Here is a 23,726-nt window from a genome sequence, read left to right as displayed (position 1 = left end):
CGGCGTAGCCTTTAGCTCGTCAACCCAATAGCCGATATCAACCCGAACTACATAACACAGCTCCATCGGGTCATCGAAACAACTCTCATGAAGTCTTCCCGAAAGCCAAAGTTACTCCGATGACCGAAGTCAACTTCGTTGGGTCATCGGGATGACTTCGAACTGCTATGCTGATATGTGAAGCATTCCAGCCATAAGACAACTAACCCATCGGGACTTCGGTGTAACAAATAACAACCTCTCCCGATAGGCGATACGGAAACCAAGAAGTCAAGTTCATCGGCCAGAGTTGTCCCGATCGGCCTAAGTCACACCGATCAAAAAGTGTTCAACAACCAAGAAAGTAACACTCTGCTGCTCCATCGGTGTAGGCTACTTCGATCAACCCGAACATGGTTAGGAGAATTCGAGGCATATTCCCAACAATACTTAGATTGGTGATTCTCAAGATCATAAGTGTACTTTAAGGTATTGCTTCTCACTTGGTTCTAGTCCATTTTGTTGGTCAAGAAAGAAGCAATCTTCAATTGCCCTTTCATTGACAAAGGTTGGAGATAATGAAGGACTAAGAAGCCCCTCTTGAAGTAGACACCTATTGCACCCCAAGCAAAGCTCATAGATGAAGGAACTTGCTTTCTATGAAGGGTTTGGTGAAGATGTCTACAATCTGATGTAGAACAATACTTAAGATCAATGGTACATAATTCAATATAAACATATAGTAGGTTGAATCCCAACAACTAGTAAAGTGGTCAATAATACTTAACTTTAAATTCTAAATTTAAAAGTTCAAAATTTAGAGTTGTGAGTCCGTATCTCAAGATTTAGTCCAAGATGCAAAATAAATAATCTAAAGATCCAAAATGAAGTTCTAAAGATTAATAATAATAAGATTGAAATATAATGATATCATAAATCATATTTACATAAAAGTATTACCGTATAAACTAACAATTACATTTAAAATGAATCCAAAACAAAATAAAAAATATGCTAGAGAGAAAATGGACTTATTTTCACATCCTAAATAGTAGGATAAAATTACCCATTTAAGCTAGTTATACCCAACCACTCAATCACAAACAAAGCCCACCCAACTTTAAGTTGCCTAAACTAAAGGGTCCCACCATTTGTTTGCACTTATCAACAAATCTCATAGAATTCCTAAGCTCATTAAAATAATTGATGAACCCCACATCCTTTTCCTAAGCTTTATCTTATCAAATGTTTTCCTCCTAGTTTCCTTTCTATTTGGCATCGAATCATATCTAGCCAAGTAAAAAGCCTCACATAAAATGTCTAGTGCTATAACCTTAGGGAACCATGCCGTCCAGTATTTACCTATTCAAATATTTTCCTTGCCACTAAATTCCTTTAACAAAACGACGGCCCCCACAGCTAACTAAGTGCCCATGATGCCTGGTCTATGGGGGCAGTGACCGTTTAAGCCGGTTGACCAGCTAAACAATCAAACATTTTCCACACGCAAATTTTCTGCATTCCAGGAAACCCTCAAATTTGTGTAAAATTGCACGGAGATATGGAAAATTGATCCTGAAAAGGATTAAATCCGTGTGTTTTGAGGTTCAGAAGAAGATCCGCTCTCCTTTATCTTAGCCAAATTTCTGCGACTCTGTCTTTTCATTTTCGGCCTGTCAAAATTCAACGCGTGGAAGGGAGATTTCTCGGATTTACTTTGTGCCGGAATTCGCGACTTGTGAGTTTTAAATTTTGTTATGTTCCAAGTCCTTGCAGATTTTGTTATTTTTTGGGAAAAAAACATTCGAATTTTGCCGTTTTGATCACGAAAACTTGTTTTTTTCTGTCATAGATCTTCAGTAATGTGGAAATTGTGCAATTTCTGTCGAATTTGCATATCTTAGTAGGTTTTCTTTGTGCAATTTCTGTTAAATTTCCTCAGCTTAGTAGTCTTTTTTTGCAGCCTGCTTATTGATGAACTTAAAGGAGACGGAAATGGTGTTTTTTATTTCTTTGAAATATTTATCTGGATGGGATTTTTTTTTGCTGTAACTTGCAAGAAAGAGGGGAATTACGTGCCGGAGTCCGTCTTGGTGGGCATTAAAAAATATTACTTTGGAAATTCTGCTTTATTTTGCTACAAGACTGAATTTTGTTCGAAAGTTATTCGTACAGACATTTAAATGCTTTTGTACCAGTTAAGTTTGTGCTTTTGCCCAAAACCTTCCTCTAGCTGTGATTTTTTAACTCTACCAATACAGCACTATGTTTTTTAACGAAATTCCTTTTCTAATTACTGGCCTATCCTACCACGGTTGTCAATTTTGTGCATAAATTTTTCGTGCACGCATTTGATACCGTCGTCTTAAATATTAGAGAATCAGGGAATTTGAAAAAAAAAAATTAATACTGTAGCATGCTTGTGTTTAATAACTGGAGTTTGGAACCTGTCTGAAAATTGAATGTTTTGTACGTGTATTAGTTTTCTTGTTTAACTCGAAATGTCAGAAACAGTAGAATCCGTGAAACGTTTCGGAATTTGATGCGTTGTTTTCTATTCTCGGGTTTCGTGATACTCTGCGATCTTCAGACTTGATCTATATTTACCGTGTATTTAATAAGTATACATTATCCCTTTCTTCCTCGTGAAAGGGGGAAACAGCTTGCTGTGAGGAAGAAATTTTACAATTTATCCCCTTGTGATTTTTGGACTGAATTCCAACATTTATTTGTTGTTAATGCGCAGGAGCCTCAAAGTTTTTACACAAGCGCTCACAGACCCAATCGCCCAGCTGTCGAAACTCTGAAGATTAAGCTTCAGGTATTTCTTTGCTCTGGATTAGGTTATTTGTTGCTGTATTATTTAATTAATTATTTAAAAAAAATATATCATTGCGCATCAGTGGCAAGAATGGAGGATGAGACTGAAGAAATTTACATAGCACAAATTGTGCATGGCGATGGGCGTGCCTAGAAGATATGATAAACTGAAATAAATTAACCGGCAATAACTAAGTGACATGTGAGAATCCACCTAGTTAAGTACGATATCAATCGAAGGGTCAAATTTTATTAGCCCAGAATGGCATAAAACTCACAATTTTGTACTTGCGGATATGGATCCTTAACATGAATTGAGTTCTTCATCACAGACTGTTGCAGGACTAACGTCTGTGTCCTTAAGGGCTTCCCATACTATATTTTTAACTTGTTATACGCTTCCTGATTCTCTGCATTTATGGGTTTGTTAAAGTGGCTGCACCATTTCACACTAAGTAATTATTACCATCTTCCTCTCTGTAGTCTCCAAGTAACCAAGTATCCGATGCATTCTAATGTCATCCCTGTAAAGTGTAAAGTCTTAAATTTGCATTTTCTTCTGTGGGCTGTTAGCGTTAAATTAGCACATTGATATCCCCTTTATCATTTTGCCTGACTGATGAACTTCACAAACTTCTGGCGTTAGTATTGCATTTTTTAGATGCACTCAAATGCCCCAGGCAACCTTAACGTATTTTTGAGAATCCGAATCCCATATTATATTATGCAACTTGTTTCATCAATTCTTTATTAGGAATCAAGACTTTGACATACATCCCAAGGGCCAATATGTATCAACGTTATTAGAGTTGTTAGGATGTGGCTTGCAAGTTACTAAAGAAAAATCTTTTATGATAACTGGAGTCCATGAAATAATATTCCCTAAAATTAAGAAAGAAAGTGGGGCATTTATTTTTCTGGTTTCTTCACTGGTCTTTTGTGGTTGGGATGGCTTCTACTTTTTGGTTTCATGCATTGTTTATTATATTTTTGGAGGTCCTCGGATGTGAAAATGGGAAATGCATTTTAAGATTATCTGGAAAGACTCCCCAAGATTCAGGAGATGATGCAGGGAAGGAATGGACTCAAAATTTGTATTTATGAAACATAATATAAACAACTAAGAAATCTCAATGTGAAATTTTGCCATATACAATGTGTTGGGGATCTCTGAGGATGCAACTGTAGATTAACTGGCTTAGAGTCCCAAGATACATTTCATTGAAGACAATACTGAAGAGACTTAAATTGTTGGGCTTAGAGTCCCGAGATACATTTCATTGAAGACAATACTGAAGAGACTTAAATTGTTGGTGTCATGAGAGTTAAAATCTTCAATCCGTTAGTAACATTACCCCATATGCCAATAGTCAAGGGAAGAAGAAAATATGTGAGAAGGGAAATTTTAGTTTACCTACTGTCAGATTGCAGTAGAAATACATAGGTTGCCATCTTCTTTCAAAAGTTGATTAGGTTAAGATTATATTTAGCCAGGCCATTACAAGTGGGTTGATTTTAGCTGAAGGTAATTCATTTTAGACTTTTAGAATGAGGGGATTTTCCAAGGGTTGCAGTTATTTGTCTGCTATAGAGTTCTGAGTGGAGCTGAAGGTAACTCATTTTAAACTTTTAGAATGAGGGGGTTTTCCAAGGGTTGCAGTTAGTTGTCTTCTGTAGAGTTCTTAGTGGTTGTGTGTTCAGAATAATATGGATTTCCCTTTAGAGTAAGAACTTACATCATTGTTGGTGTTGTTAGCCTTTTTTTTATTTGGCAATTTGTCTAAAAGCAGTTGGCTTTAGGTGGAAAAGTGTATGCCTTTGACATCATTTTGCTATGTCTATCTCTGAATAAATTAGAATATCTAAATTTTAGATGCTCAGTTAAAAATGATTCTCTCTTTACATAACGGGTTATGCTTTTCTTGTTTCACCATAGAATTTTGCATCAGTCCTTAACAGATCAATAATATTATTTTTTCAACCATGGGCTTGCATTTAAATCATTTATTTTTAAGAAGCATGTTTCATTTTTAGTTTTATGGCAGGTATGACCGCACATCTTTTATGTTTTAAGCTTCTCACTCCCTTTTATTGATATTCTTTTAATCTTCAATGGATAATTTCTAATGCCATATTGACATGTTTGTTATTTGAATTAACTTTAAGGCCTAAGTGGCCTTCAAAAAGTGTTTACACTTATGGCTTCATTGTTAAATTAATGTTTGTAATATTAGACTAAAAGATAAAAAGGCAGAAGATAAACCTCAGAAACCCAAGAAAAATGCATAAATAATTTAGTTTGCTTGTATAACATATATAAAGTTGACTTATGGTCTAAGACATGTCATGTTAGCTTGCTCTTGCACTTGTCTCAAATTCTTATAAGTCTTTTGTCACATGTTATCGAAGCTTCCAAACAGTTGATACGTGCAAAACATTGTGGTCTGAGACATTGAGGTGTATTGGGCATATACGTTGTGTGGAGGCAAATATAGCCAGATCAATACGTGGGAACCCATATGAGCTGTCTAAGGGTTATGAAGGAACAAAGAGGGGATGAAGCTCCTTACGCAGAAGCAGGCACTGCCTTTATGGATGATAAAGGATCAGTGTTTTCAGATATTGAATCTCCTTCAGGCACCATAATTGAACAACCTTCTATTAAAAAGGCTCATTCTTTAAATAATGGAAAGCCTGCTATATCTCCAACTTCCGGTGTACATGAACTTCTAGAGTGTCCCGTCTGCACAAATTCTATGTATCCACCAATTCATCAGGTTTTATTCTCTTCCCCATATAGTTTCAATTTTATCTATTTAGTTCTTCATATCTATTGAATAAATTTCTTTGTATGTCCACAGTACAAAAGTAATAGAAATATGAATAGAAACTTTGCAATATTCCATTTAAGTTTATACTCCTAGATGTTGAGAGTTACAATAAAGCAAAATATGGATTGTGTTTTGTGACAATTGTTTTATTTTTAATGCACATCCATAGTTGGAACAAGTGACCATGCCATTGTGCACAATTTACATCCTTTGGAATCTATCAGGTTCATGCTGATGGAAATGCTGGTTGGTTGTATCTATTTAACATGTTATTTAATGCTTCTAATCATTTTTAGGAATTAACGCTTTACTATCTCTATCTTTCTAGTTTTTCCTTTAACCTCATCCACTTTTCTGTCTCCTTTACTATAACATTAAAATGTCTTTAATAATACTTATAATTGTAGATTTTAAACCTTAGGTATGTTAATCAGATTTAGATAATTAATTGTGCCCTAGTTTGTAATCAGATTTACAGTATTTTATTAGACCAACATAAATTAAGTATGCCCTAGATTGTAATCAGATTTGCAGTATTTAACAAGTCAACATAAATCAGAAATAAAACAGTAGACAACAAGCATACCCTGGGAAAACCTCTAATGAGGAAAAACCCAGCATGAAAGACCCACAGGTCAGATTATATATTCTCCTCTTAAAATGCACAATTACAATACTTAGCTCTTCTATCAGATCTGATCTATTTATGTAGCAGATCTGCTCTTTCCATGTCCTTCAAGTTGCACAACACCACCTAGGTCATCTTGCACCAATTCGCATAAGTCTGGATGAATTCGCCTTCTTCCTTATTAATTCGCACTTGATGAGCAGAGCTGTTTTCTCATTCGCATATATGAAGAATGAATGAATGTGTGTTGACTTGCAAATTGTCACTTATTTATATACATCTTTTACTCCTTGAAATGCAAGTCAGCCTCCTTGGGTTTTTGGTGCCAATAATTAAATGGTGTGTATTTTGCATAGCGTGGTATTTGTTTGTGCATAAGATAGGGTCACGTTACCCTAGGATAGGACCCGGTCCTAAAGGGGGTTCGGATGTTGCCTTAAGGCAATCCGAACCCATATAACCCTAGTTACAATCAACACTCCCTCTTAACTAGGGAGGAGGAGAATACATAATCTGAACCTTTAAGTTCCATCTAGCACACAAGCATAGAATGGATCTAGCACACAAGCATAGAATGGATCTAGCACACAAGCATAGAATTACATCTTCCACCTAGCACACAAGCATAGGATGGTTCTAGCACACAAGCATAGAAAGTGTAATACACCAGTGGGTCTTTACATTATTACAATTATCCATCTAGCACACAAGGATAGATTGGATGTAATTCATTCTTGCACACAAGCAAAGAATGATTCAAAGTGCTACAAATAGTCACTGAGATTGAAGCTCCCTCTCAATCAGGGTTCCGTTTTCCATGACACCGAGTCTATCTCGAAGTACTCGAACTTCACTCTGGATAAGGGTTTGGTGAGGATGTCAGCAATTTGTTCATCTGTGCTAATTTACTTTAGATGAATGGCACCTCTCTGCACCATATCCTGAATGTAATGATAGTGTGTTTCCACATGTTTGGACCGATCATGAAATACAGGATTTACTGACATCTTTATACAGCTTTGATTATCACAATGAATGGTGGTAGGATCATTGGCTTGACCAAATAATCCAACAAGGGGCTTACGAAGCCACATTGCTTCTCTGGATGCAACAGATGCGGTAATGTACTCAGTTTCTGCAGTGCTTAATGCTACCGAAGATTGCTTTCTGCATGCCCAAGAGATCACTGCGGAGCCCAAGTTGAAGCAGATGCCTGAAGTGCTTTTCCTGTCCTTGACACTTCCTGCCCAATCTGAATCTGAGTAGCCTTTCAAGAGGATTGGGGTATTAAGTGAATACTTCAGCCCATAACCAATCGTGCCACGTAAGTATCTTAGAATGTGCTTGGCAGCAACCAGGTGAACATGTTTAGGTGAGCTCATGAACTGACTGAGAGCATTCACAGCATAACAGATATCTGGCCTAGTATTGACTAGGTACATCAGGGAGCCAATCAACTGCCTGTACTCAGAGGGATCTGCAAAATCAGAGTTAGCTGCAGAAACACTTAACTTCTTTAAGTTAGATTCCATAGGAGTACGCATAGGTTTACAATCTATCATTCTAAATCTTTTCAAAATATCAATATTGTATTTTCCCTGACTTAGAAAGATTTCATTAGCTCTTTGCCATACTTCTAACCCTAGGAAGTAATGCATTAGACCTAAATCCTTCATTTCAAATTCTGAGGCTAATTCCTTTTTACATCTCATGATTAATTTATTTTCACCTGTGAGAAATAAATCATCTACATACAAAACTAAAATAAGCATCTCATCATTATAAACTTTCAAGTAAATGTTAGCATCGGCATCATTCGTGGAAAACCCTAAACTTAGTAAGTACTTATCAATTCTTTCATACCAAGCGCGAGGAGCCTGTTTGAGCCCATATAAGGCTTTCTTCAACCTGCAAACATGAGAATCTCTTTTATGGATTACATAGCCTTCTGGTTGCTCAATATAGACTTCCTCCTCAATGACACCATTAAGGAAGGTTGTCTTAACGTCCATTTGATGCAGCTCCCAACCTTTGGCTGCAGCAATAGCTATTATAGACCTAATAGAGGTATATCTAGCAACAGGGGCAAAGGTTTCTTCATAATCTATTCCTTCCTTTTGAGAAAAACCATGTGCTACAAACCTAGCTTTATATTTTTCAATACTACCATCAGCATTATGTTTAATTTTAAACAACCATTTAGAGGAAACGACAGACTTACCTTTGGGTCTGGGTACAATGTCCCAGACATCATTCTTGATGATAGACCCATACTCTTCATCCATGGCTAATTTCCAAGCATGATGGGACATAGCTTCTCCGATATTGTGGGGTTCAGACTCAATTATATTGCACATCACAGAAATGTAGTTGGCGTGATTTTGGAAACTCTTGCTATTTCTGAAGGTTCCTCTGGGAGCAGCAAACCCTTCAGTGTCTTGAATCGTATTTCTAACCCAAAGTGGTCTCTTCTTGCAGACCACAATATCCTGAGGTATATTGGTAGATTGCATGGGTTCTGATGAGTCATTTTGAACTTCCTGATTTGGAAGATTAGTAGACTCCTCCTGTAACTCAGGGTTAGCATCAACAATTGAATCTTGTTTTTCCATCACCATATCATCATTGTTGATTAATGAACCTTTAGATCTCTTGAAAGCAATATCTTCTTCAAAAGTTACATCTCTACTTACCTCAACATACCTTTGACTTGAAATGTACATCCTGAAGGCTTTGGAAGATTCGCTGTATCCTACTAGGATGCCTTTCTTTCCAGATGGATCCAACTTGCTTCGTTTTTCTTTAGGCACATGAACATACACAGGGCTTCCGAATATCCTTAGGTGACTGATGTCTGGTTTGATTCCTAAAAAGGCTTCTTCAAGTGTCACATCCTTTAGAACTCGATGAGGACATCTATTTTGAATATAAACTGCGGTTTTGGATGCTTCTGCCCATAGAAAAGGTTGCAAGTCCTGATCATGTATCATGGCTCTTGCAGCTTCAACAATGGTCTTGTTCTTTCTTTCAACAACTCCATTTTGCTAAGGGTTGTAGGGAACACATAACTCCCTCTTAATTCCTGCTTTAACACAAAAGTCATAGAAGCTACCTGAGGTGTATTCACCTCCATTGTCAGACCTCAAACATTTAATTCGATTTCCTGTAGTATTTTCAACTAAGGCTTTGAATTCTTTAAATCTGTTTAGGACTTCTTCAGGCTCTTTAGTTTTAAGAAAATAGATCCATGTTTTCCTAGAGAAATCATCTATGAAGATAACATAATATAGGAAACCACTAGGAGATGCTATTGACATAGGACCACATAAATCTGAATGAATAAGCTCTAACCTTTCTTTAGCCCTACTATCGCTTTTATGAAAGGGATTCTTTACATTCTTACCCATTGCACAACCTTTACAAGCATCATCATGAGATAAGCTGAGTTTAGGCATATATATATATATATATATATACCTTTGACCATTTTACCGAGAGTGGGAAGAGCTTGAAAGTGAAGATGACCCAATCTTCTATGCCATAGCTCGCATGATTCAGGGGTCTCATGAATGAGAGCTTGAATTGGATTAGCTGCAAGCTTATATAAACTATCACATCTATTTCCAATAATACGAGCAGATTTGAAGTTAGATTTCTTAGACCAAGCGAGTACTTTCCCTTCAGAAAATGCTATTTGCAAACCCTCATCTTCTAAAGCCGAAATGGAAATAAGATTTCTTTTAATACCAGGTACAAAGAGAATATCACAGAGTTGTAAGAAAATACCAGAATCTAGTTTTAAAGAGGTAGTGCCAGAACCTTTTATCGAGTATCGAGCATCATCACCGATTACTACATGAAGATTGGTGTCTTTTTCAATCAGATCTGAGAGATGCTCACGAAATCCTGAGATGTGTCTGGAGGCACCACTGTCAAGTATCCACGTATTGCTGTCCGTAGGAACATTGCTGGAAAGAGTAGAGATAAGAAGGTAGTCTTCACTTTGTTCGGCAACTTCATTTAAGTTGGCTTCCCTTTCCTTTGGGTCATTCTGACAATCTCTGGTATAGTGACCATACTTGTCACATCTGAAGCAACGAATGTGAGAGGAATCTCTTGACTTTTTCCTTGGATCATAGGAGGAGGATCTAAAATCTTTGCTTCTCTTCTCTTTCTTCCAATGACCACCTTTCCTAGATTTAGATAAGAGAACATGATTATCTTTGAGAGAGTTCTTGAGTTTTCCTCTTACCTCAATTTGAGATTCCTCTTCGATGCAATCAGATTGAAGACGCTCAAAGTTGGGACGATTGGCTCTTCCACCAATGCTACGAATGAATGGTTCCCATTCATCAGGTAGACCATTTAATGCAATCATAACAAGGTCTTTATCTGAGATTTGGCAATCAAGAGTGCTTAGCTTGTCCTTTAGTTCATTGATCTTCATGAAGTAGGCTATGATTGAGTCTTCTTCTTTCATTTTCATGTGTAGAAGTTGCTGTCTTAGGGCAAGAGCCCTGCTGAGATTGTTGACTTCATAGATCCCTTCCAAGTGTTTGATCATTTCTCTGGCAGATGCAAACTTTGATATGACAGTGACAAGATGATTCTTGACGGACTCAATTATGATCCTTCTAGCCTTGAGGGAATCTTTCTTGAACAGTTTCAGCTCTTCAGCATCTTTTGGAGGAGACAGCCTTTCTTCTTCTACAAATTTCAGAAGGTCATTTTCTTCAAGGATCAACAGAATACGAACTTTCCAAGCAGCAAAGTCAATGGCTCCCTCAAGCCTATCTTCAGCCTTCAAACCTGACATCTTTAATCTGAAAACAACCAACAGCTATATGCAACAATTGATTTGCTAAAATCAGTAGTTAATGACACCTTAGCTCTGATACCATGTAGATTTTAAACCTTAGGTATGTTAATCAGATTTAGATAATTAATTGTGCCCTAGTTTGTAATCAGATTTACAGTATTTTATTAGACCAACATAAATTAAGTATGCCCTAGATTGTAATCAAATTTGTAGTATTTAACAAGTCAACATAAATCAGAAATAAAACAGTAGACAACAAGCATACCTTGGGAAAACCTCTAATGAGGAAAAACCCAGCATGAAAGACCCACAGGTCAGATTATATATTCTCCTCTTAAAATGCACAATTACAATACTTAGCTCTTCTATCAAATCTGATCTATTTATGTAGCAGATCTGCTCTTTCCATGTCCTTCAAGTTGCACAACACTACCTAGGTCATCTTGCACCAATTCGCATAAGTCTGGATGAATTCGCCTTCTTCCTTATTAATTCGCACTTGATGAGCAGAGCTGTTTTCTCATTCGCATATATGAAGAATGAATGAATGTGTGTTGACTTGCAAATTGTCACTTATTTATATACATCTTTTACTCCTTGAAATGCAAGTCGGCCTCCTTGGGTTTTTGGCACCAATAATTAAATGGTGTGTATTTTGCATAGCGTGGTATATGTTCGTGCATAAGATAGGGTCACATTATCCTAGGATAGGACCCGGTCCTAAAGGGGGTTCGGATGTTGCCTCAACATCCGAACCCATATAACCCTAGTTACAATCAACAATAATTTGAGTATGTAACTTAGAAAATGCATCTCTATTGTACTATTTAATTAAAAAAACATAGATTTATTATTTACCATTTAGTGTTAAACTTTTAATTGCAAATATTTCCAACAGATAGAATCTTCCATTGTATTTGAATGCAAATTTTGCACCTTTAACTTCACACAATCATTTGTCCATCTTCTCATCCACAATCAAAGTGAATCCATGATGCTTGTTGAAATATAGAACAAAATAATAGTAAAGCTAATGCTAATAGGAAAACGAATTTAGACTCTTTGAATCTCTGTATATTCTATTAAATACTTATAGCCATGCAATAAAATATGATATGACATTATTTTCCCGGTGTCCCATGATTATTATTATTATTGATATGATTTGAGTAATATGCAGGAATGAATATCGATGTGGGGTTTAGACCAGTCATGTAATGGTTTTGAGGTCTGCCATGTAATCAAACTGCCAGAGGATTTTGCCCCTAGAGAAGGAAACAAATCTGTACCTCCATAACTTAAAAAAATTGTTACTTCCACTGCAGACTTAAATTGATAAAGAAGAGGATTTTAAAGTTGAATATAAGTAAATATGTAACCCCTGGATATGACATAGTTTACTCCACAAACTGAGACAGTGATATCAGTGTTCTAATAGTAGATAGCTATTACTTACAAATCAGCTAACCTGCATTGTATTTACTTAGAACCAGTTGTCTAAATTGAGCAGACAACATAATCTAATAATCTGTCTCTGTGGGGCGTTATACTACTATTATCTGTAGGGTAATAAATTCAAAGTAATCTGATAAAGTCCAAAGGATGGTAGTAGGGTAATAAATTCAACATAATCTAATAGTTTGTCTCGGTGTGGGGTCTTATACTGCTATTCTATGTTTCTGGGAACGTGTAGCATCTTGTTTCTCTTTCTATAATCTTGATAAGGATGATAAAAGATGTTTAACAAAGTCCAAAGGATGGTAGAAGGGTAAAAGATTCAACCATAGTTGAACTACTCGCGACTCGGCTCAACTCGCCAAGCCCCTGGGAAAAAAACTCTGAAAAACTTGGCGAAAAAACTCTGCAACTTAAAAACACGCTTAAACTTAGTAAAAAATGCATTTTTTTTGCAAAATTTAATGAGAAGATGCATCCAATGAGTCAATAAATGATAACACAAGAAACAAGCTGATTCTAGATATATTTAAATGCAAAGTGTCTACAAAATCGCATCCTCATGAGGAATGCTGATGGAAGCCTGGAAGCAAAATAGTAAATTACTAAATAGTTTTTGTAAAAACAAAAGTAAATACATCATTACAAATTACAATTACAACTTCCTCTTCCCAGCTCTAGCAAAAATTTGGGGAGAGGTAGAACTAGAGGGTCTAGATTGTCTAGTCGTATAAGTCTGTTGTGGGCGTGACTGTGCCTCCTTGCTTGGTATGGCTGATTGAGACTCATCCTCCATCCTGGATGAAGCTATGTCTCCATCTGCTTCTGGCACTGGCAATGAATCCTCATCCTCATCCTTATCCTCCTCAATGTCATCCAGCCTGAAACCAAATCCACCCCCCTCCTCCATAGCCTGCCTCTCCAAATCAGTGATGTCAGTGTCGGAAAACAATGGAGGCTGCTCCTGTGATGTCCAATCACTGTAAGGATCTATATCATCCAAGTCAATTGGACCACCTTCTAGTTCCTCTACCTTCCTTACGCGCAATCAAAGATTATATTGCACGTAGACAAGGTCATTGAGCCGTTTTTGCGCTAACTTGCTCCTCTTCTTCGTGTGGATTGCTTCAAACAAGCTCCAATTGCGCTCACAATTGGATGAACTGCAAGGCTGACATAAGACTCTGAGGGCAAATTTTTTGAGATGTGGGGTGTTTCCACCCCAATTTTGCCACCAAGCATCTGCAAAATAAATAAAATGGAAAAGTTAGAAAGCAAAGAGAAAAGAGAAAACGTAATTTATCATTCATTTTAGTCTTTAGATCCTAAAATCCAAATGGCAAATGTTATACTTGGGGTTTGAGTGGTTCTTCCTCTCCTAGCTAGCTCTGAAGAGAATAGCTTACCCCTTCCTCCCTCATAATTTTGGAGCTCACTCACAATGAGGTCTCTCTCCTCAACATCAGGTACCATCCTCTCAATGCATGTACTGAGGCCCTCCATGACTTCTCCATTCGAATCTGAGTAAGAACCCCCGAACCTAAAACGAGGGTTGAGGAAGTACCCTACTGCATGAATGGGTTGGTGGAGCTGATTGTACCACCTCCTATCAACAATTTCCCAAATGGGATCAAATTTGAGCCTATCCCCTTGTAATTTTTGATAGACTCCTTGGCCCTATCCATGGCCTCATAAAAATATCCTATTGGGGTTTTATCCCCATTCACCAAGCGAAGAACTCGAACGAAGGACTCTGAAACCTACAATTGAAAAATACAAATTACAAAAAGATTAAAATTTAAATAATGAAGTTACAAATTAGTAATGAGAGACTTGAATCAAGAATAACTAAAATTTAAAAATTAAAGTTTTGAAGTAACAACCTTCACAATCTCTGCAGCCCTTTGTGCAAATTGGCTGTCAAAGACTATGCATGCGACAACCTCTCCTTCAGGCTTCTTTGAATAAGGTGAGTTAAGCCATTCTCCACTCACAAACATTTGTTTCAAAGAAGTCAATGCAGCAAGAAGGCTTTGCAACGTCAAAAAAATCGTTGCAAACCTTGTGACACCAGCTCTCACCAAATCTTTCCCTTGGGTGTGCTGTCTCATCAAATTTAGGACCCAAGGGTGATTGTAAATATATTTGGTGATCCTCCTTGCATCTTCCACAACTGGAGTCACCCACTTAAGTTTTCCTATGTCCTCCAAAAGAAGGTCAAGGACATGTGTTGCACAAGGTGTCCAAAAAAGTGTGGGGTGCCTTTCTTGGAGGATTCTTCTTGCAAAAGAAGAATTTATTCTTAAGAAATATGCAACCAAGTAAAACAAAGCCACAACAAATGAAAATATTGCTAATGCCTAAAGGTGATAATTTAAAAGGATTCTACTTGCTGACACATATGCTGCTGCATTATCTGTGATGATTTGCACCACATTCTCTACCCCCATCTCCATGACGACATGCTCCAACATTCCAGCCAACGTTTCTGCATTTTTCACCTTGCTGGAGGCATCAACAGATTTCAAGAACACTACATTCTCCTTGCAAGCAACCAAAAAATTGATGATGGTGCGGTTCTTGCCATCTGTCCACCCATCAGAAAGAATGGTGCAGCCATAATTTGCCCATTCAATTTTTTGATCTTCCATCACTTCTCTTGCCCTAGCAATTGCATTTGTGAGCAACCTGTAAGTGCAAAGTGAAATTAGGTCTTAGTACACAATTTTGATTTAATAAACAAGAAATCTAAAAAATAATTAAAAATGAAATCAAGTGGACTATGTAGTAATTTATTAACCTCCCACTCAAATCCCTGCGAGAAGGGGCCTTGTACCCCTTTCCTGGAACTGTCATAGCAGTCACCAAATTCAGCCAATAAGCATTCTCCGCCACATTGAATGCAATGTTGTTGAAGTACCAAAAATCAGCTATTGCAATGTCAGTTTTCTCATGTACCTCCTTATTCCATCCAGTGGCCTCTAATGATGGTTGTGCTCCAGGTGTGTTCCTGGGCACAAAATAATCACCTATGGACCTTGATCGTGGTGATGGAAGTGGAACAGTGCTAGGTACTCTACTAGAGGAAGCAAAAGCAATGGGCGAGGTGATGGTGGGTTTGCGGATACGTGGGCCACGCCGAGAGCCCACTATGTCTTCAAGTGCTTCTTGTTCCTCTTCAAGGTCAACAAAAACACCTTGAGATTCAGCTATGGCTGATCTCATGGCTAGCTTTGCCCTCTCCCTTTGCAATTTTTTCTCTTCCCCAGCTGCAAGTAGGGCATTCATTTGTCTTTTTATTTCTTCATTGGTCTCAGGGCATGTTCTAGCATCATGCCTATCTATTCCTGCAAGGTGGTATTTGAGGCGGTTGATACCTCCATGAAGTATTTTCTCACACTTTATGCATATAACTGACCGAGGATCGGGTCCCTCATAGGCATACCTCCATGCCCCATCTCTAGCACCTCTAGGACGGGTGCCTATATATCCAGATGGGCATGGATCTAGGGTTTGGTTTTTTTTTTTGAAAACTAGATTCTTCAAAAAAATTGTGAAATTTCAACAAAACTTGTCAAATCTAGTGTTAAATCTTGTGCAAATAACTTAGAAATGATTTAGACTACCTAGGAATCATTTCTAATCAATCTAAATGCAACAAAAAATAAAAAAATTTACCTAGGAATCTGATTTTCCCTTCAAATCCCTTTCAAATCCACTTGGAATCACTCAAAAATCACTCCAAATCACCTTGCAAGTCCTTCCAAGTCAAGTTCCCTTTTCTCAGCCCAAAATCCAATTAAAAAACAAAAAATGAATTCTGTTTTTGCCATTTTCTGTTAAGAGGAAATAGACGAGCGAGTTGCCAAGTTTTTGGCAAAAACTCGCCAAAAACTCGGCGAGTTTTCCTGGTGAGTAGAAGTCACAACTACTTGCTAGGCTCAAAAACTCGGCGAGTTTTTGGCACTCGCTGAGTTTTCGGCGAATGTGTCATCAATGGATTCAACTATCAAAGCCACTCCTCTATCAATGCAAAATTCAAATAGTTAACTAATCACCTCATACTAGTCTTCTGTAGACTTAACAATTTGATCAAATGCTCATCTTACTTTAGTCCTAACTATCTAGTAGAAACTACAAATACACCCATCTGGCAACTTCTATGTTGATGAGTCACTCTGTCAAAATCAGGATATTACAAATCAATCCTTTCTGAAATTGCTTGCCCACAAGCAATGCAATGTTGGATGTTCCAGTATATCTTTGGTCTTTTCCAAGTACATCCTCTGCATTTAGATTCCTGCCCCATTATAAAGAGCAATTATTTTGGACTCGAGAGAAAAGACCTCTGCCCCATTTTACACACATTATACCCATCACTTTTTCATGACCACTGGAATGCTTCCCGTGATAACAAGAGCTTTGACACTTAAATCCACAATCAAGTGCAGTATTGCATGGCAATTTACACACAGAAGTATTGTACGAGTCAACTTATCTGCAATTATCATTATTGGTGGATCATTAGGATGTTGTGGACAACATAAATAGTTCAAGATACCAATGCATTCCTGCTTGAAGTGATTAAGGAAAATCTTCCAATCACCTGATGTGGCTAATGTGATTTCATTTATGCATAAAAATAGTACACTGTACACTTTAGAGGCAAAAAACACAACCCACTAAGCTCTGCCAAATGTTTAGGTTCAAGCTCAGCAATCTGCTCCTCAATTGCTTATTGTTCTGATTTTGCTGCTAAATGATTTGCAACAGTGCTGCTGCTAGTTTCTTCCTTTTCATCCCTCAATTTCCCTAGCTCATGTTTGATGATCTGCTCTTTTGTAGTTTATTGTAGCTTTGGATCCAATCTGTCTTCTCTTTGCAAAAGCATGGACCTGACAAGTTCTGGAATGGAAGTTGAACTTTCTCCTCTTTGTGATGTTCTAGCCTGAACTGGATTTTTCATGCTACTCGGAAGCTGCAACCCTTGTCCCAACAGCTTGATCATTCTATCTTGGGGCACCTTGTCTTGCGTAATAGCACCTTTGTCATTTTGTCTAGAAGAAATTTCCTCTTTCTTCATGGGTCTTCCACTTTTCTATATTTTCCACAGGCTGGCAAGATGTTAGTTTTTGTACCACTGTAGAAATCCCCACTAATTTTACAAATGACAAAAAAACTCCAACAACAATTATACTTTTTCTATATATTTTTTATAATTTTCTGCTAACAAGATACATTGAAAGGGAAGTCTACCAATCTAATACAACTTGTTGGGTATTCCCAATTTACAAACTTCTATGCTAACTGAGATCTGCTGTTGAGAGTTTCTGTCCCCAAGATGATAGGTTCATGCTTGAAGGGTTTCATCTCCAAAGCACCCAGCCTCTGTAGCAATGCCACAAACACTGAAATGAGAGTTGAATTTTAATATTCCAAAAAGTGCCTTCTCTTCCGCCTAATGCTATCTTATAGACGCAACTCTCAGTGATCCTCAATCATGGAAGTCAGTTGATACTTAACTGAAGAGCCCTTTCCTTAATTTCAGTGCTCAACTGAGCTGTCCTTCCCTCAATTTCAAATTTTCAACACATAACTGAAGTTCTCCTCATTCGATGGTAGTGTCTAAGCGTTATACTTCTTTAATATATTTTTTATAATTTTCTGCTAACATGATACATTCAAAGGGAAGTCTACCAATCTAACACAACTTGTTGGGTACTTCCCAATTTACAAACTCTATACTAATTGATATCAACTGCTGTTGAGAGTTTCTGTCCCCAAGATGGTATGTTCATGCTTGAAGATGGTAGGTTCATGCTTGAAGGGTTCATCTCCAAAGCACCCAGCCGCTGTGGCAATGCCACAAACATTGAAATGAGAGTTAAATGCTTGTTAATATTCCAAAAAGCGCCTTCTATTCTGCCTAATGCTATCTTATAGACTCAACTATCAGTGATCCTCAATCATGGGAAGTTAGTTGATACTTATTAACTGAGGAGTCCTTTCTTCAATTTCAGTGCTGAATCAAGCTGTCCTTCCCTCAATTTCAACACGTAACTGAGCAGTTCTCCTCTTTTGATGGTAGTGTCTAAGCAGTCAACTGTCAACGCCACAACTTATCCCAGTCCACTGCAGACCTAACAATCTGATAATGCGCCCATCTTATTTCAGTCCTAAATATCTAACAGAAACTACAAACTTACCCATTTATGCTACTTCTATAATGATAGATCACTGTGTCAAAATGGGGATAATACAGACTTGACCATTAAACAAATTGAAGCTGTTCATCTTTACAAGCAAGGACTTGAGAAATTGAATTTTTATGCTGCTATTTAAGAAAAAATTCGTTAAATTTGGGGAGAAAAAAATTGGATAACTAATGTGATTAAACTTGACGGTGAATTTGAAAGAAAGAAAAAATATGGTATGATTTGATTCAGTGAACCAATTAATGCTCCTGGATCAGGAAGGACGGAGAGGCCTGGAAATTATACTGGGTATCTTTATTTCAAATATCAGAAGAGTGCTTCACAATTAAATTTATGAAACGGTTGCTTAAGGTGGATCTGAAAATGTTTACAAAGCAATCTGAACAAATTGGGACAATATGTAGATATCTACACTGGAAGAAGTAGCATTCACTTTCCAAGCTCTCCAGAATATTATTTGACTCTTTTTAAATCTATTTTTGATTGTAAATATTCTCTTTTTGTATGACTATGACCAAATTTCTACGAGGCCAGCATATGGTTGGCAATTTTGTATATACACTTGAAAGCTGAAAGATATATTCTGTGCAATTCACTTACCTGGCAAAATGGCATAGACTAGACAAGTTTTGGGTGTATGCGTAAATCTATACAGCTGCTAGTCTGTTAGCAGGTGGGTTTTAACTTTTCATCAACATAAATATCTTAATCAGCTGAATGAAAGAATAAATATGAGAAGTATATAATATTTAGGAAAATGATGAAAGACGAGTTAGCTTCACATTTTCTTTTCCTTGCATCCTATAAATGTCCCGTTGGCTGCCCTAGGTAGTTTCAAATTATTTTCATGTTTAAAAAGTGATTCTATGGTATATCTCCAAATTATATCTCTGGTTATCTTCTTTTAGAATAATGTTTGTAGATAATGAACGTGGAGGCCATCTCAATTTTTGAATGTTGATCCAATATCTCTAAGTTCATATTTCCTTGAAAAGGGCAAATATATTTTGGTCATGCTAAAGGTGCTTCTTCTATTATATGTTTCCAAGTTCAAGGGTAATAAGTTTTATGAAACCTTGGAGCCCTACAAAAGTGTTTCTGGTATCTCCTTTAGATGAAATCCTAATTTCAGATTGGTTCAGAAGTATCTTACTATTATTGCTAGGAGCACAGATGTTATGCCTTACTATAATTGATTTGGAATAAAAACCCAAGTTCCTGTTTCCTGTCAGATTCAAAATTGTCTATATGTGGTATAGACCCAAATTTAATGATTTATCAGAAGGAAAGCATGATAAAACATTATCTACAAACATCAGTAATTTACAAACATTATCCAAGATGGTAAGTAAACTTTTCATTTTAATGCTATATTCAAGTTCCTGTTTCAGTAAATGAAAAGTTTAATTACACTTGAAGCTTTGTTTTATCATGCTTCCCTTCTCGTCTGTGTTTGAGTCTTCAAATCATTGACACTAGGGTTGTTATAAACTCCAAATGTTATTCTAGATTCTAGGAACTTGGTCTATTATGGACAGAAGTTAAATATTACACTTTATTTGCAGTCAGGAAACCAAGCCATTTAGAAATTTTAAATTTCAAATTATTATTATCGCTATTCTTTTCATAGTTTTACATTCAAAATTTGAAGTAAAATTTTTTTAGCCAAAGGAAATCATATTATCCTGTTATAGTTCTGAATTGCTGCTGGTCCACTAATTTTGATGTCTGACAAATTATCATTTTAATGCAGTGTCCTAATGGGCATACCCTCTGCTCCAACTGTAAGTCAAGAGTAAATAACAAATGCCCTACTTGCAGACAGGAGCTTGGAAATATAAGATGCCTAGCATTGGAAAAGGTTGCATCATCTCTTGACCTACCATGCAAGTATCATACTCTGGGCTGTCCAGATATTTTCCCATATTATAATAAGCTTAAACATGAGGCACAATGTACATTTCGGCCATACAATTGCCCTTATGCAGGATCAGAATGTTCTATCACAGGGGATATACAGACACTTGTGGCGCATCTAAGGGATGATCACAAAGTTGATATGCACAATGGTAGCACTTTCAACCACCGTTATGTAAAACTCAATCCTCTTGAAGTTGAAAATGCAACCTGGATGTTGACAGTGAGTATACTACAGAGGCTTGTGCTGTCATTTTCATGTTTGCTTTTATTTTCCTATGCCTTGGTTTTGTGGCAATGTTGTTATCGTGCATACTTATTTCTATATATTTTGAAGATAATTGAGTGATTCGCTGGTGCTTAGGATATGCCATGGAATGATTTTGAGGTCTTTATATATCGTATTGCAGGTCTTCAATTGCTATTCATCATACTTCTGTCTTCATTTTGAAGCATTTCAGTTAGGTGCAGCACCAGTGTATATGGCATTCCTTCGGTTTATGGGAGATGATAATGAAGCTAGAAATTTCAGATATAGTCTCGAGGTTGGAGCAAATGGCCGGAAACTAATATGGCAAGGAGTGCCTAGGAGTATTCGGGACAGTCATCGTAAAGTTCGGGACAGCCATGATGGGTTAATTATTCAAAGGAACATGGCACTGTTCTTTTCTGGGGGTGATTGGAAAGAGTTGAAGTTGAGAGTTACCGGACGGATCTGGAAGGAACAGTAAGATATTAATGGCTGAAAGATAATTATTATTGAGAAAAGGAAAGCTTTATAGGCCCGAACTAGAACGGTAAGTTATCAAAAAGTGTCACGTCATAAAGTTCCAATGTAGTTTGCAAGCCGATAAGTTTGTTATTCGTCAATCGTCTGGACATATTCCCATCAAATTGCTTGTTGTATAATTTAGAAGCAGGTTTTATCAGGCTGTTTTAGCTCAAATGTTCTGCCATGTCATGAACTTAAAAGGTTAATGCATTCTGTGCTATTTGTGATATATCGTGACTTCGTGTAACCTGATTTCGTTGAATGGCTTATTGGCTTCAAGCCTACATTGATGTTTCCATATTTCCTTCAAAGGGAAATTTTTTACTAATGTTGGAAGGCAAGAGTTTCCATGAGAATGCGATTCTAATTGTTTGTTTTGAACACAATTAAATACCAATTAATGAGCAAATTAAGCTTTTGTCAATAAATACTTCTTATATTGATAAAGATTAAGTTTTATTAAATGACAAAAAATGTTCACTGGGTAATTTTTTCCTATTGACTGTTCTATTTTGCAGTAGTTATGCATAATTGACGGACGGAATATCTTGTATGGGTTGAATTCTCAAGTTAACGTGAATATGCAAAATGCATCTAGTAGTCGTACAAAAGAATGAAATTCAATCTTAATGTAGGTAACAATTCATGGATTTCAACTTCTGGAGTTTACTAACAGGACTGGTGATTTACGGATTGTTACTTGAAGCGCACCACCTATTGGGTCATTTTTTAGGGACTGAACATTCTAACTTCTTTGATTTTCACTTTTCTATCTTTTATATAAATATTTTTTGAAGTTAAAAAACGTAACCTTGTATTTAATTGAGTCTAAAGCTGACGATTTTCTGAAGCATAAATTAATGAGGTTGCATCCACCGAGTTATGTCACTATAGATGGTGAAACAAATGTGCCTTTGGTGATTTGTTTTCTTTTGCTTCTAAATGTCCAACTTAGCATCAAACATTATGTTATTAAGTGGAGTGGAAAAATACACATTGGGGATAAGATTTGGTTGTGTATTAAGTTATTAAAACATCATGATGTTTTTTCTTTTGGTAAACTGGATTAAATCTAATAAGAGAATACATTTAACAGATAACAGTTGCACAGTTAATGCACTGCCAAACAGACAACTAAAGGGCCGAACAGACAATCAGTGCCGAGCATTATTGACAGCGGATGATTCGTACATCAAGGCATAACAAAGAGTATAAAAAACAAGAAATAGCTGAAGGAAGAACAGCATAAACTATGAGTAGCAACCATCTCCCATCTCAAATAGGAAGACGGAGATGTTAAATAAATACTGGACTTGAAACGGTGTTCTAGGGTCAGGTTAATCCTGAATGGTGTTTGGAGTTTGAAAGAATCTTGGCAAGTTTAATGTCAGCAAATATCAGTATATCAAAATTGAAGAACATAAAAATATTTTGCAGAGATCATAATAGTTTAGGGGAGAGGATCCAGTGTTGAGCACCTTAATTTTGTGCTTCTTAAAATCTTATGTGGAAATTTCAAATCACTCTCATTTTTTTACTGCAGCTTACATGGCAGGTCCCCTATTTATTATTAAAGTTTCAGGGCCACATCATCAATTATGATGACACACCAGCATGTTTTTTTGCCAAGGTGTCCAAAACAGCCGTAAAAAAAGGTGAGACCAATGGTTGTGCAAAAGGGAGACCTATAGTTGTGCAGTTGATGTGGCATCATATGATTGGTTGCTTTTAACAACTATGAGTAGTCATCATCAATCAACTATTGGTGCAGTGCTGTCAAAAAAATTGGACATTAATCAACTAATGTGGGTATTAAGTCAACACGTATGGATATTAAATCAACTATTACTATCACAGACCATTGGAATGCACTAGGTCCTCTCCCTTAGATGCTCAAGGTGCACATTAGAGGAGTTGGGATCAAGGTTCCAGATTGGTATTGGTACTAGTATAGATATTGGAGACTACTATTGGTAAATCCATTTTTGAAAAATAGGATATTGGAATACTTTGAGACACCCTTTTCTTTAATATAATTTAATAATTTATTATTTTGCTAACATTAAAACTGAAAATATCATGACTCCAAACTTTCAAAACAAGGGTATTGGCAAATATTAACATTAAAATTTAAATGCACAAATGTCAAAGAGTTAATACTACATATTTGATATTACATGCTGGAACTCAGAAATTTTAATAGCTTGATAGGTTAATAAGCATACAACAAACAAAATTAGAAATAAAAAATCTATTGTGTTATTCATTTCTAGGTCCTTAGTTACAATGC

At 36.7% G+C, this 23,726-nt stretch overlaps 1 protein-coding gene across 1 annotated transcript; it reads left to right on the top strand.

Annotated features, from left to right (window-relative positions):
* The first annotated feature begins 1,760 nt into the window (after positions 1 to 1,760).
* Positions 1,761 to 21,734, top strand: LOC131043006 (E3 ubiquitin-protein ligase SINAT5). The gene is made up of 5 exons (XM_057976356.2): positions 1,761 to 1,882; positions 2,726 to 2,800; positions 5,209 to 5,576; positions 20,501 to 20,887; positions 21,075 to 21,734. The coding sequence occupies exons 3-5, from the start codon at positions 5,319 to 5,321 to the stop codon at positions 21,393 to 21,395; spliced, it is 966 nt and encodes a 321-aa protein (XP_057832339.1). The 5' UTR covers positions 1,761 to 1,882; positions 2,726 to 2,800; positions 5,209 to 5,318; the 3' UTR covers positions 21,396 to 21,734.
* The last annotated feature ends 1,992 nt before the right edge of the window (positions 21,735 to 23,726 follow it).

Source organism: Cryptomeria japonica, chromosome 6, assembly GCF_030272615.1.
Source record: "Cryptomeria japonica chromosome 6, Sugi_1.0, whole genome shotgun sequence".
Classification (NCBI taxonomy): Eukaryota; Viridiplantae; Streptophyta; class Pinopsida; order Cupressales; family Cupressaceae; genus Cryptomeria; species Cryptomeria japonica.
The sequence above is the reverse complement of the archived record's forward strand: the minus strand, read 5'-3'. Positions and strand labels throughout refer to the sequence as shown.

Bases quoted from the DNA above. Each gene is read 5' to 3' on its own strand.
- LOC131043006 (XM_057976356.2), top strand. From the start codon at position 5,319: ATGAGCTGTCTAAGGGTTATGAAGGAACAAAGAGGGGATGAAGCTCCT. The intron at 5,577-20,500 runs GTTTTATTCTCT...ATTTTAATGCAG, and splicing joins TGTATCCACCAATTCATCAG to TGTCCTAATGGGCATACCCT. The intron at 20,888-21,074 runs GTGAGTATACTA...ATCGTATTGCAG, and splicing joins ATGCAACCTGGATGTTGACA to GTCTTCAATTGCTATTCATC.